Source organism: Heteronotia binoei, chromosome 1 (assembly GCF_032191835.1).
Source record: "Heteronotia binoei isolate CCM8104 ecotype False Entrance Well chromosome 1, APGP_CSIRO_Hbin_v1, whole genome shotgun sequence".
In the NCBI taxonomy this organism is placed as follows: Eukaryota; Metazoa; Chordata; class Lepidosauria; order Squamata; family Gekkonidae; genus Heteronotia; species Heteronotia binoei.
In genome coordinates, this window is record NC_083223.1 from 121,229,346 (window position 1) to 121,242,127 (window position 12,782).

The 12,782-nt window shown below is 45.6% G+C and overlaps 1 protein-coding gene across 2 annotated transcripts in view; it reads left to right on the plus strand.

Moving 5' to 3' along the window:
• The window catches only part of PDE7B (phosphodiesterase 7B), a 290,956-nt gene extending 278,478 nt beyond the window's left edge, over positions 1 to 12,478 (plus strand). For both annotated transcript variants that reach the window (XM_060239898.1, XM_060239890.1), the window contains one exon: positions 11,303 to 12,478. In XM_060239898.1, the coding sequence (XP_060095881.1) occupies positions 11,303 to 11,520 (218 nt within the window). In that variant the 3' untranslated portion in view covers positions 11,521 to 12,478. The remainder of the gene's footprint in view (positions 1 to 11,302) is intronic.
• Positions 12,479 to 12,782: the final 304 nt, after the last annotated feature.

The window sequence follows — 12,782 nt, forward strand, 5'->3', positions numbered from 1 at the left end:
CATTGAGAGCATCTAGAAACTCAATCTCTTTCTCTCAACCTGAACACATATTGACCCAATCAATCTGCAGGTGGTTAAAATTACCTATTACGACACATTTTTTACATTTAGCTGCTATCTTTAATCCATCCATATTATAATTAAGAACATAAGAACATAAGAACATAAGAACATAAGAGAAGCCATGTTGGATCAGGCCAACGGCCCATCAAGTCCAACACTCTGTGTCACACAGTGGCAAAAAATGTTATATACACACATACACTGTGGCTAATAGCCACTGGTGGACCTGTGCTCCATACACTGTGGCTAATAGCCACTGATGGACCTGTGCTCCATATTTTTATCTAAACCCCTCTTGAAGGTGGCTATACTTGTGGCCGCCACCACCTCCTGTGGCAGTGAATTCCACATGTTAATCACCCTTTGGGTGAAGAAGTACTTCCTTTTATCCGTCTTAACCTGTCTGCTCAGCAATTTCATCGAATGCCCACGAGTTCTTGTATTGTGAGAAAGGGAGAAAAGTACTTCTTTCTCTACTTTCTCCATTCCATGCATTATCTTGTAAACCTCTATCATGTCACCCCGCAGTCGACGTTTCTCCAAGCTAAAGAGTCCCAAGCGTTTCAACCTTTCTTCATAGGGAAAGTGCTCCAGCCCTTTAATCATTCTAGTTGCCCTTCTCTGCACCTTCTCTAAAGCTATAATATCCTTTTTGAGGTGCGGCGACCAGAACTGCACACAGTACTCCAAATGAGACCGCACCATCGATTTATACAGGGGCATTATGATACTGGCTGATTTGTTTTCAATTCCCTTCCTAATAATTCCCAGCATGGCATTGGCCTTTTTTATTGCAAACGCACACTGTCTTGACACTTTCAGTGAGTTATCTATCATGACCCCAAGATCTCTCTCTTGATCAGTCTCTGCCAGTTCACACCCCATCAACTTGTATTTGTAGCTGGGATTCTTAGCCCCAATGTGCATTACTTTGCACTTGGCCACATTGAACCGCATCTGCCACGTTGACGCCCACTCACCCAGCCTCAACAGATCCCTTTGGAGTTCCTCACAATCCTCTCTGGTTCTCACCACCCTGAACAATTTAGTGTCATCCGCAAACTTGGCCACTTCACTGCTCACTCCGAACTCTAAATCATTTATGAACATCCATATTATAATTGTCCTCTATCTTTTGATTTGGTGGGTGATAACAAACTCCCATAGTTAAATTTCCTTTTGGGCCCTCTATTTCAACCCAAAGCATTTCTAGAAGGGAATCTAATTCTCTGACCTTAGTCTTACTGGACTGTATACCATCTCTGACATACAGAGCCGCCCCACCTCCAACCCTTCCCTCCCTATCCTTCCGATATAACATGTCCAGGAATCACTGTGTCCCACTGATTCTCCTCATTTCACCAAGTTTCTGAAACTCCCACAATGTCTATGTTTTCCCCCAACACTAAACATTCCAACTCACCAATTTAACTTTGAACACTTCTAGCATTTGTATACAAACATCTATAATTTCCCAGGCGAGCTAGGCCCGCAACCTTCCTCCTGCTGCCTCAAGATTTTGCCAGACAGTCCATACTGTTTGTCACCATCTCAGGGACATTTTCTGCCCTTCATATGTAAACATAAACAGATTATTGATTTAAACTTAACCCCAGTGGAGATTATTTGAACAAAGTCAAATCAGGTTTGCAAACAACGCTGCAAACAGTTTTCGTACACATGTAACAAAGGACTTGAGGACGAAGTAAGCCTTTCAATCCTTTTTCACTCTCTTGATCTGGTGCAATGTCAAGTTAATGGGATTTAAGATTTTAAGTGCCATGAGTGATATGGAGTGGAAAATTTTTCTGATGCTGTATTTTTCTCTGGGACATTTTCTGCCCTTCATATGTAAATATAGTCTATTTACCTATATATATTGCCAGGGCTGTTGGCCTCAAATCAATCATGTTAGATGGGCTAAATGTAGGATATGAAAAATGGGCAAACTACAGTGCTTATACATGGTCCAAGCTTGTTCATGGTGTATTTGCCTGCTTTTGCTAATTATTTGCATTATTTATTTGATTAGGAATGTGACGGAACCGGCCCGATTCTGCCTTCAGACCCGGTCCCGTCAGCTCCCTATGGAGTCGCCAACTCCTGGAGGGAGCTATTTCTCCTCCTGCCCCTTGGGCTCGCTGCCACCACCTGCTCAGTCCTGGGGTTCAGATTGAGAGGAACAGGACTCCCAATCCCCCTCTCCAGCTGTGAGGCTAGGCCTCCAGGTCCTCTGCCACCCTGCACTTGGGTTTCACAGAGACCTCAGCACTTCTTTGGGGCACCCCTGGAGGATTGGCACCTTATCCAACTGCATGCCTTCCCCCTTCCCCGGGGCCCCCGTTATAACACAGTGTGGTCTAAAGCGGTCTGGGGATCTATGTGGTACAGAGATTGACTGCCAGTATTTAAAACAGAAAAAACATTTATTTAAACAGTAAAAATGATAGGAAAAGAAAAACAAAACAAAAACAGTTGCGTTTAAAAAGTTAGCACAGCACAGCACAGCACACGCACAGCAAACAGCCTGACAAACAAAATGTGTTATAAACGCGTCCTGCTGGCCCTGATCTAAACTTGCCCTGTCTTGTGAATTACTTACTTAGTCTGCCTGCCTGGGGGCCCCCCAGGCAGGAGCCTCCATTGCTCACCACATGCTTGCTCGAGCCCCAGTTCAAATCTGGCTTCTCTTCCTGCCTAACACATGCAAGGAACAACAGCACTTCCTGCCTCTCTAGGAGATTTTCCCCCTAGCGTTGTTGGTTTGGCTCTGGAAGGGAGGGGGGAGTGAGGGGAAGGCTACAAAGCTTGCTGAGGGATTTACTGACCCCTGCCAAATGAAGCACCACCACTGACTAAAATGGCGTTTCTCCACACTTCCCCCTCCTTAAATTCTGCGCCGGAGGGGTTGCCTCCTACAGAGGTGACCCCGTAGCAGAATCCAATCAAACAAGGAGAAACCCATTAACCAGAATATTACACAAACATTCAGGTATTTCTCCAATAATACACAAAGTCCAGCACCCTAGGTGCCCATGTCCCTTCTGGACAACAAGTCGCATTGCTGCATTCAGAAGGAATGTCCAGTCTTTAAGATGTACTCCTCCATCTCCCAGGACCACCTCTGGAGTTTGGTGCTCTCCCTTCGTTGCTGCTGTTGCTGGGGTGAGTGGTCCATCAAAGGAGGAAATTCCTGGCCCCACATCTGAGGTTGGAAACTGCCCAGTTCCCACACAGTTGCTTCATCTTTATCCCTCATTGGTAGAATATTCCCTCTGTCCACTCTGACCTCCCAGAAAACCACCTCTGGGGCTCCAAACAATTGCTGTCCCAGCTTCTTTTTGTCTCCTTCCTTCCTACCTATATGCAACCCCATGGACCTCTCAGAGAATGGCTGTGGTATATTCACCTGCACCACTTGAACTGCCCTTCCCATTTTCTCCATAGCCCCAACATAGGTAGCATCGCCCAGGCCATCCACAATCACATGGGGTCCCTCCCATTCCACTTTCCGTTCACCAGTATGAGGTGGCAGGGAAACCATCACCCTATCCCCTGTCTCAGCTTCTGCGAACTCCACTTTCTGGTCCCTTGCCACCTCACACAGTGTTTCCAGCCTAGGGTCACTTTGAACCTCAGACAGGAACATTTCTGGCTCCCCCAGACTTCCTGTCACCTGTTCCTTCAAGCCACCCCTAGTCCCACTGTTTCCAGAACACCCAGCCAACGTTTGATCTGGGTTCTCCGCCCCCTCAGTTGGTTTTTCAGTGTCAGCCAACTGAGCTCCTTCCTGCCTGGAAGGCTCCAAAGCATCCTGCTGCCCTTGCGGAAATTGGCACCCCTCTTCCCATTGGGCACACCCTCCTGCAGGGCTTGAGACAGGCTGGTCCTCCCCCTCCCTGGTTGGTGGTGAGGTGGCTTCCCTAAAGTTGCCTTCCTCTCCCCACCTTCCCCTGAGGGTTTGGCTTGGGGACTCAGTCCCCTCGGTTGGTTTTTCAGCACTACCCAACTGACCCCCTTCCTGCCTGGAAGGTCCCACAGCTTCCCAGGATTCCTGTCTGCCCTGCTTCAAGACGACCTGTTTTGAGAGCATCTCGGACGATCCCACTTCCTGATCCACAGCTACTTGGTGAACCGGTTCCAACCTAAGGTCACTCCGGACCCCCTTCTGGAACCGCTCCCGTTCCCCAAGCCTTCAGCTATGTGCTCCTCTGAGCCCACATTAGCCTTGCTGTTCTCAGAACCTCCTGTGAAATCTCCACTCTCCACCTTGGTCTCTTCAGCATGCACATCCTTTATGCTAGACAGGTTCCTTTCCTTGCTAGTAACATCGACAGCCTCTTGCTGCACTTGGGGAAAGCTACACCCCTCTTCCCCTTGGGAACACCCTACTCCAGGGCTTGAGACAGGCTGGTCCTCCCCCTCCTGGGTGACTGCCCTCTCTTCGTCCTCAGTAACCTGGGCTGTTTCCCCCTCCCTGGTTGGTGGTGAGGTGGCTTCCTTAAAGTTGCCTTCCTCCTCCCACTTTCCTCTGAGGGTTTGGCTGTGGGTTACAGCATTGATAGAGTACTGGCCAACCAACAAATCCCGGCCCAATAACACTGGAACTGTTTGTTCCTTCATTACCCCACATTCAGAATAGGATTTACCTTCTTGTGGAGCCAAACCCCTGAACTGCTTTCGGGAGTGGTCTGGCCCCAGTTTAAACCTTTTAAATACAGTGGCTTTATAGGCCGCAAAAGTTATCCCCCCATCTTCCCTAGGCATGCTGTGATAGATGGCTGAAAGCTCTCCAGTCAGGTTGCTACAGAGGTAAGACATATAGTCCTCCTCTGCAATCCCCCACTGTTTGGCTGCCCTCTCAAAGTTGGAGAGGTATATGGAGGGGTCTTCTCCCTCTTGGTACACTGCAAAGTCCTTGGGGGTGACTTGGATCTCTTTGCTTAGTTCAGCTTCCATACGTAGCACCTCAAGCTCATGGCGACGTTGCTCTTCCCGCTCCCGTCTGCGGATCTCAGCTTTCTCTCTTTCTTCCCGTCTACGGATCTCAGCTTTCTCTTTTTCCTCCTGTCTGCGGAGCTCAGCTTGTCTCAGCTCCCTCTCTGCTTGTCTTTCCTCTCTCTCTCGTTCCTCCTCTCTGCGGATCTCAGCTTGTCTCAGCTCCCTCTCTGCTTGTCTTTCCTCTCTCTCTCATTCCTCCCGTCTGCGGTCTCGGTCCGCCTCGATACTCATTCTCTCCAGTTCCATCCGTAGCCGCAAGGTTGCGTCTGACTGGGTGGGGTGCCCTTCTGCAGGTGCCCCTGCCTGCTGATGATACTCCAACAGGAGGTCTTTCATCTCTACTACAGTCATGTTGTCACACTCCAGCCTGTGCTTTGCACACTCTTCCTGGAGCTGTGGCTTTGTCATCTCCAGGATTTCCAGCCTCTTAGCACGCTCCATCCTAACTAAACTGAACTTTCCCTATTCCAGTTGACCTGAAAATAAAACAAAACCGCTGTTGCTTCCTCTGGGTGCTTGCACGTATCAAAAAAACAAAAATGCCTGGCCAATCAAGTTCTCTGTTTGTTCTTATCCCACCGCTGCCGCCAAGTGTGACGGAACCGGCCCGATTCTGCTTTCAGACCCGGTCCCGTCAGCTCCCTATGGAGTCGCCAACTCCTGGAGGGAGCTATTTCTCCTCCTGCCCCTTGGGCTCGCTGCCACCACCTGCTCAGTCCCGGGGTTCAGATTGAGAGGAACAGGACTCCCAATCCCCCTCTCCAGCTGTGAGGCTAGGCCTCCAGGTCCTCTGCCACCCTGCACTTGGGTTTCACAGAGACCTCAGCACTTCTTTGGGGCACCCCTGGAGGATTGGCACCTTATCCAACTGTATGCCTTCCCCCTTCCTCGGGGCCCCCGTTATAACACAGCGTGGTCTAAAGCGGTCTGGGGATCTATGTGGTACAGAGATTGACTGCCAGTATTTAAAACAGAAAAAACATTTATTTAAACAGTAAAAATGATAGGAAAAGAAAAACAAAACAAAAACAGTTGCGTTTAAAAAGTTAGCACAGCACAGCACACGCACAGCAAACAGCCTGACAAACAAAATGTGTTATAAACGCGTCCTGCTGGCCCTGATCTAAACTTGCCCTGTCTTGTGAATTACTTACTTAGTCTGCCTGCCTGGGGGCCCACCAGGCAGGAGCCTCCATTGCTCACCACATGCTTGCTCGAGCCCCAGTTCAAATCTGGCTTCTCTTCCTGCCTAACACATGCAAGGAACAACAGCACTTCCTGCCTCTCTAGGAGATTTTCCCCCTAGCGTTGTTGGTTTGGCTCTGGAAGGGAGGGGGGAGTGAGGGGAAGGCTACAAAGCTTGCTGAGGGATTTACTGACCCCTGCCAAATGAAGCACCACCACTGACTAAAATGGCGTTTCTCCACAAGGAAACTTTCCAATTCATATATTCTTGAAAAACCCACACCACTGAATGCAACTGAAACTAAAACAAAATCTCAGGGATTTCTAAAGCTGGAAACAGACAACTTTTGGAGAGATGGGCTTCACTTATGAGGCTCACATTTTTTTTCATTTGTCTCATGGTTACCTCTGGTGAAACAGTTTTACAAGCCTAAAACAGCACAAAAATATGAAAAACCTGTTTAAACAGGTGTAACAAGTGTTTCATAAGACCGCTCAGTTCCAGAAGAGTATCCTTTTTTACTGTCTACAAAATACACCACAACAAAACATTGCACAGTAAAACTTGATTTTACAAAGATATGGATTTTTTTTAAATGGTTATTTGCTAGGAGGCCCCTAGCTTCTCTGTTTTCTTCCACAGCTAAACAGTCTCACCTGGTTAGCTGCATCTGCCTAGTAGTGCATTGAATAGAAAGTATTGAGAGCATTCATCCTACAAGTAACCCCAAAACATTACAAACATGTGGAGAGGAATTCTCTTCCCATACCCCAAACTGAGCATATGCATTTGCTCTACAGGGAGCCTGTATGTTTCTGCATCTCTCTCTCTCACGCACACACACACACACATTTCTGTAGGAGAGAATAGATGGTCTCCAGTTGTGGACAATCAGTACACATAGTTCTCCTGCACATCTTCCCCTTGCACCAGAACGGGGTGCCTGTTACACCTGTTTAAACAGTTTTTTCATATTTTTGTGCTGTTTTAGGCTTGTAAAACTTCCCCTTCCCCTTGCATCTGAAGCCACCCTAAAGTTCCAGAAGCTGCCATTCTCCTCAAAACTAGGGATGTTGAATACCTGCCAGTTCAGCTCAGAGCCTGTTCACTACTTCCAATCTGGAAGCTGATTAACTGACAGGTTGTTCAGGTGTGTGCAATCTGTTTGTTCCATTCAGCAACAATAGGCTAGCTGCAGCAGGGATCTGGAACTGACTCCAATTAGTCCCCTACTGGGTCCCAGTGTTATTGCAACCCAGAAAGGGTGGGGGGGATGAGAGAAGCATTTTTCACACTAGACCTTTAATCCTGGTTTAGACCTGTCCCCAAACTGACATTCTACACTAGAACCATTGTTTTGATGAAGGCTAAGACAGCAAAGTTAGATATCAGAGTCTTCATGCTGTGTTTCAGCCTTCTCTGTACGTTGAGGGATCGAATTAGAAACCCAGTCTTAGCTATCCTAGAAGAATCTCAGAGTTTGGGGGAGCAGAAACACAGCAAAGTCAGAGATCAGAAACTGCAGTTCTCTAATTTCCCTGTATTTCAGCCTTCTCAAATCCATTTGGCGGTGGGGAGGGGGAGACTCAATCAGAACCCCATTCTCACTTGATGCCCTAGGATTTGGCTTATGATTCCTGCCTCCAGTTTTGCTTTGACCCAGCAAGTCTAGCAGCAGCAACATTTCCAGGGCTTGTTTGGAGGATCAGCAGGCAGTCGGCTTCTGCTGCTCCCCCCAGTTGCTGTCTCCTAGCAAGGACTGGACCAAGCAAAGATTCCCAGGAATGAAATTAGAAGCAGATTCCCAGCTTAGGATAGTTTTTCACATTGTTCAGCCTGATTTGTTCATTCATAATCTAATTGTAAATTTTGAACATAGTTTGTTTGGCTGCTAAGAGGTTCGCTGCCAAAATTTTCAGCATCCCTACTCAGCATCTCAATAGGCCATTTGCACAAATCTCTTACGTCTAGTCAGTGAGTTAAAGGACAAAAACTAATGTGTAATTTATCTTCCTGTTAACCTATTGATTTGCTGAACAATCCAGTTTAATAAAATCAAACATCATCTGGTTAGTCATATATCATGCCAGCTGTTCAGAATTAAGATGCTTATTCTTGAAAGAAGGATTTATGCTTTCCCCTGAGTTTTAGGACACATGAAGTTAGCTCTGCTAAAATCAAATGATGATTGTAGTATCTTGTTTTCTTTGGACCATTCAAGCTAACTTTACCCTCAAAGTCAAATTAACAACTTTTCTAATGTACTTTAAATCTGGAGACTGGTGCCATGAACAGACATGGCAGATCTTTCTGCAAACCCAGGGCGGTGGGGCTCAGGTTTTCTGAAATGTCTAAAACACACACAGATGCACAATTTTTTTTAAAAAAAAAAACCCAAAATGCCTGTAGTTTTAAGAAACAAATGCTTTCTCAGTGACCAGTGTGGCTAGTTCTAGGCAACCACAATAGTATAGGAAATCTTAAAACTGTGGTTTCTGTCCGTAAAGGCAGAGAGAGGAGGCAGGATCCTTTCCAGGGCTGTTTTGACCTGAGAAAGGACTCACTGGTGCCAGATCATGAGCAACCCTGATAGTACCTGATTTACATGGCTCACTTGCTACTTTTCTACAGCAGCCATTCAAAAAAGGTCAGTATGATGTAATGATTAGAATTTGGAATTAGGATATGGGAAACCCAGGTTTAAATCGTCTCTTTGCCATGAAGGTTGCTGGGTGATCTTGAACCAGTCACTTTTGCTCAGTCTAACCTACTTCACAGGGCTGCTGTGAGGATAAAATGTAGGACAAGACATTTTATAAACTGCTTTGGGTCCTCCTATAATGGAGAAAGGTAGAATAAAAATGAAATAAATAAATAATAGACCTGAAGACTGGGACAGACAGATAATAGAAAGGTTGCTTGATGAGTAGGAAAAACAAAAAGAAGTAGGGAAAGTGGAGAGGACACAGAGGCTCTCATAAGGAAATGAAGAAAAAATAGTGGGGGAAAGCATATAGAAGAGGAAATGAAGTGACACCCCCCCTCCAGTCTTTGCAGGTTTCCTGCTTGTCAGTATATCTAATTATCAACATGGCCTCATCTACAGATACTTAAAATGAGCAACTGGAGTCATTTACAGACCAGGCAGAACTATTTACAAACCTGAGAAAAGCCTCAAGGTTGCAGAAAAATCTAAATGAAAACAAAAAACTGGGGCGGGGGTGTTAAACTCCTGCAAATGATATAAGCAGTAGTACCTGTAGCTTTAAGAAATGATTGCCTCAGAGGCCATCACTAAACCACCACAATAATATTGTCAGCATTCATGCCTTGGGTTCTGTGTGTAAAAGGCAAGGGGCAGGGCTCTTTCCAGGACCATTTTGGCTTTTGAGGGTAGACTCACTGGAACGATACCTGACAGCAACCACTGGCTACCTGCTACAGTGAGACTTCCATGACGCACCCAATCCCAGCTATGTGCTACTGTTCAAAGAGCATCCACATGAAACCAGTGTGGTACAGTAGTTAGAATTTCAGACTAGGTCTGGGTGATTCAGGTTTGAATCCCCATTCTGTTGTGGAAATCAAATGACCTTGGGCCAATCACACATTCTCAGCTTATCCTACCTGTGTTGCTGTGAGAGAATAAAATGGAGGAGAAGAGAATGATGTGAGCTGCTTTGGGGTCTCCATTGTGGAAAAATGTGGGATAAAATGAAATAATAAATCTAGCTCAACATGAAGACCAGGGCTGGAGATGAACTGGGGAAATGGAGGTTCATACTGGTTCAAGGTTCGTGATCTCCCATGAACCAAAAACCAAAATGAACCTCTTTCACTTAATGAAACTGTTTGGGTTCATGAGGTTTGTGGATCTTTCCTCTCTCCTGTCTGCTGGCAGCAAATCCTTGAGGCCAGCAGAATGGAAGGTTAGGGAGATCCTCCAAACCCTTTTAAAGGGAATATTCTCTTTAAATGGGTTTTGACAGCAGGCACCGCATGGGAATGTTGACCAAGCGACAGATTTGCCACTCAGCCTCCAGTTTCGCGTGGCACCCACTTGGAAAAGTGATTTAAAGGGAATGCTCATTTTAAATGTGTTTTCCCATGCAGCATCTGCTTGCAAAATCCATTTAAAGAGAATGCTTGGAAATGGGCGGGGGGGGGGGGGTAAGAGGGATTATTGAAATGGCTTGCATTTATTTCAGTTTGTTAGGCTCCCCCCCCCCCCCCCATTTCCCACCACAAACCCCACAGGCCTCCAAAACCACTTTTAGAAGGTTCATATAGGAATGGTCATGAACCAAGGTTCACAAACCACAAACCATGAACCCAATTTGTGACAAATTTCAGTTCCTGCCCATCCCTAATGCAGCCTGGATAAAAAAAAGCCCAAGTCAGTTGGTGGGTATGAAGGTGAGAAGAAAGCAGAAAAAGGGGAGCAGATACAGGAGCTGTCAGGACAGAAAGGGGAAATAGTGAGGAGGGAAAGTAAGGTACCCCCATAAGTCTGTGCAGGCATACCACCATGCAACAGGGCCCAGACTCAGCGGCTGGCACTGCCAAACACAGCCAGTTTGCCTGGGAAGGGGCTGCTAGGGTGAAGGAAGGATGAAAAGCTGGACAGAGCACAGATTAAGATAGGTTGTCTGGTGTAGCAAGGAAACTGGAAAAGGGGATAGGCTATTGCAGCTTTCCATGAAGGGAAATAGTGGGGAAAGGGGAAATGTATTACTAGTCCACGAGTCCTTGTGGGTCTCTAACTTGTAGATATTTGTTTGCTTCTTTAAATTTATATATCTGTCCTGCTGCAAGCTAGTCATTTTCTGTTGACTTTATCAACAGAAGTAGTGCTGTTGCCACCTTAGCAAAAAATAATTTTTAAAAATGTCAGTTTGGAGCCCCAGTGCTGCAATTTGCATATCACCAGACTACAGGAAAATGGCTTACAGCCATAATTTCAGGCTCTATACTGGGTTGCTGGCTTCGCAGGGAAGTCCACTTAGTGAATGATGTAGTTGCTGATATGACTTGCCTCATGTTTTTCCTCAGGCTTCATGACCTACATTGTGGAGCCACTCTTTGAAGAATGGGCCAACTTTACTGGGAACACTCCCTTATCAGAAAACATGCAAAATCATCTGCGGAGGAACAAGGCCAAGTGGAGGAATTTACTTCACAAGCAACACAGCAGTGCTAGGAACACTGACCACTCAGGTCAAGGAACTGAAGATGAAGAACAGACTTTAAATGAAGGAGAAATCCCATAGTGGCAGCTTTGCACTTTGCGCTGTAGCGCCACTGCCTTTCACAACTGTGAACAAAATGCTAAGGGTCCGTTGAGCCATCGTTAACCAAGGAGGAAGGGAGAAGAGCAGGGAGGAAAACAGACGATATGGGAGTTCTCCCCAATAAAACCCACACTTCTGGGTTTGATGCTAAAGCTGAATTCCACTTCCTCATCTTAATAGCCGAAGCCATTCATCACTTCTGATCACGAACTGCTTAAATGAGAAGCTTCATTCAGCAGTGCTGAAACTGGGCCAGTAAAGTGGGTGCCAACTACCAAGAGGCTTCAAGGGAACAGGCAAGACCAGTGCACTCTTGGTTATCGATTTCATTCACTTTGAGTCATACTGTGATATGGCTCTCTGAACGAAGGCCTAAAGCAGTGTACAGTCTTCAATCTGGCAGCTGGGCTGCACATCAAAATCACCACCAGCATTGTCAGACTCAGAGGAAATCTGGCCACACAGAAGAAAAGTGTCTCATTTTAAATAATTAAAGCCTTTTTAATTTTTGTATTTGGTGCACTGGACAAAGAATCTAGAAACCTTGAACTAAGGTTATTCTGTGTACTCAAAGCTTTTTCATGGTAGTGCCCATTTTGTTAATCATTTTATGCCACTTTAGATATGACTGACATTCTTCTCACTGCAAGAACATTTTTCCTAGCAAATCAAAGGGAAGAGTTGTACAGTCTAAATGTTTCCAGATGTCTCTTTGAACGAGTGTATCTGTGATCCGTTTATATTCGCACATGTATGTTTCCTGTATATATAAAGCGCTACTGATTCCCATGCCAAGATACTGAAGTATTATGGGAAAGCTATCTGTATAAACAATGGCACTGTGAACAAAATACTGTTAGTTTTAGTATCTGAAGCACTTGTAAATATGTTATAGACTATTAATACTTTTGTTTGCAGATAAAGGCCTTAACTTTTAGCATCCTTCACTTTCTGATGGTTACCAAATTCCTATAATTTCAGCATGGCCTGCTTTCACTTGTTCAACAAAGGATTATGTGGAAGTGGCATTTACCAAGGCAATCTTTTGGAAAGCTTCATATGCATTCCTCTGCATACTTATCTAACAAAGATGCACTTCAACACAATTGCCCCAAGTAGAAAAGTGAAATCCAAACTTATATCCACAGAGATTTTTTATATTAGTTAGAAACACAAGGGATAGAATGGTCTTGAACTGGACATTAAGGTGTTAGAATAGTCTTTCCAATGACACAGAAAGT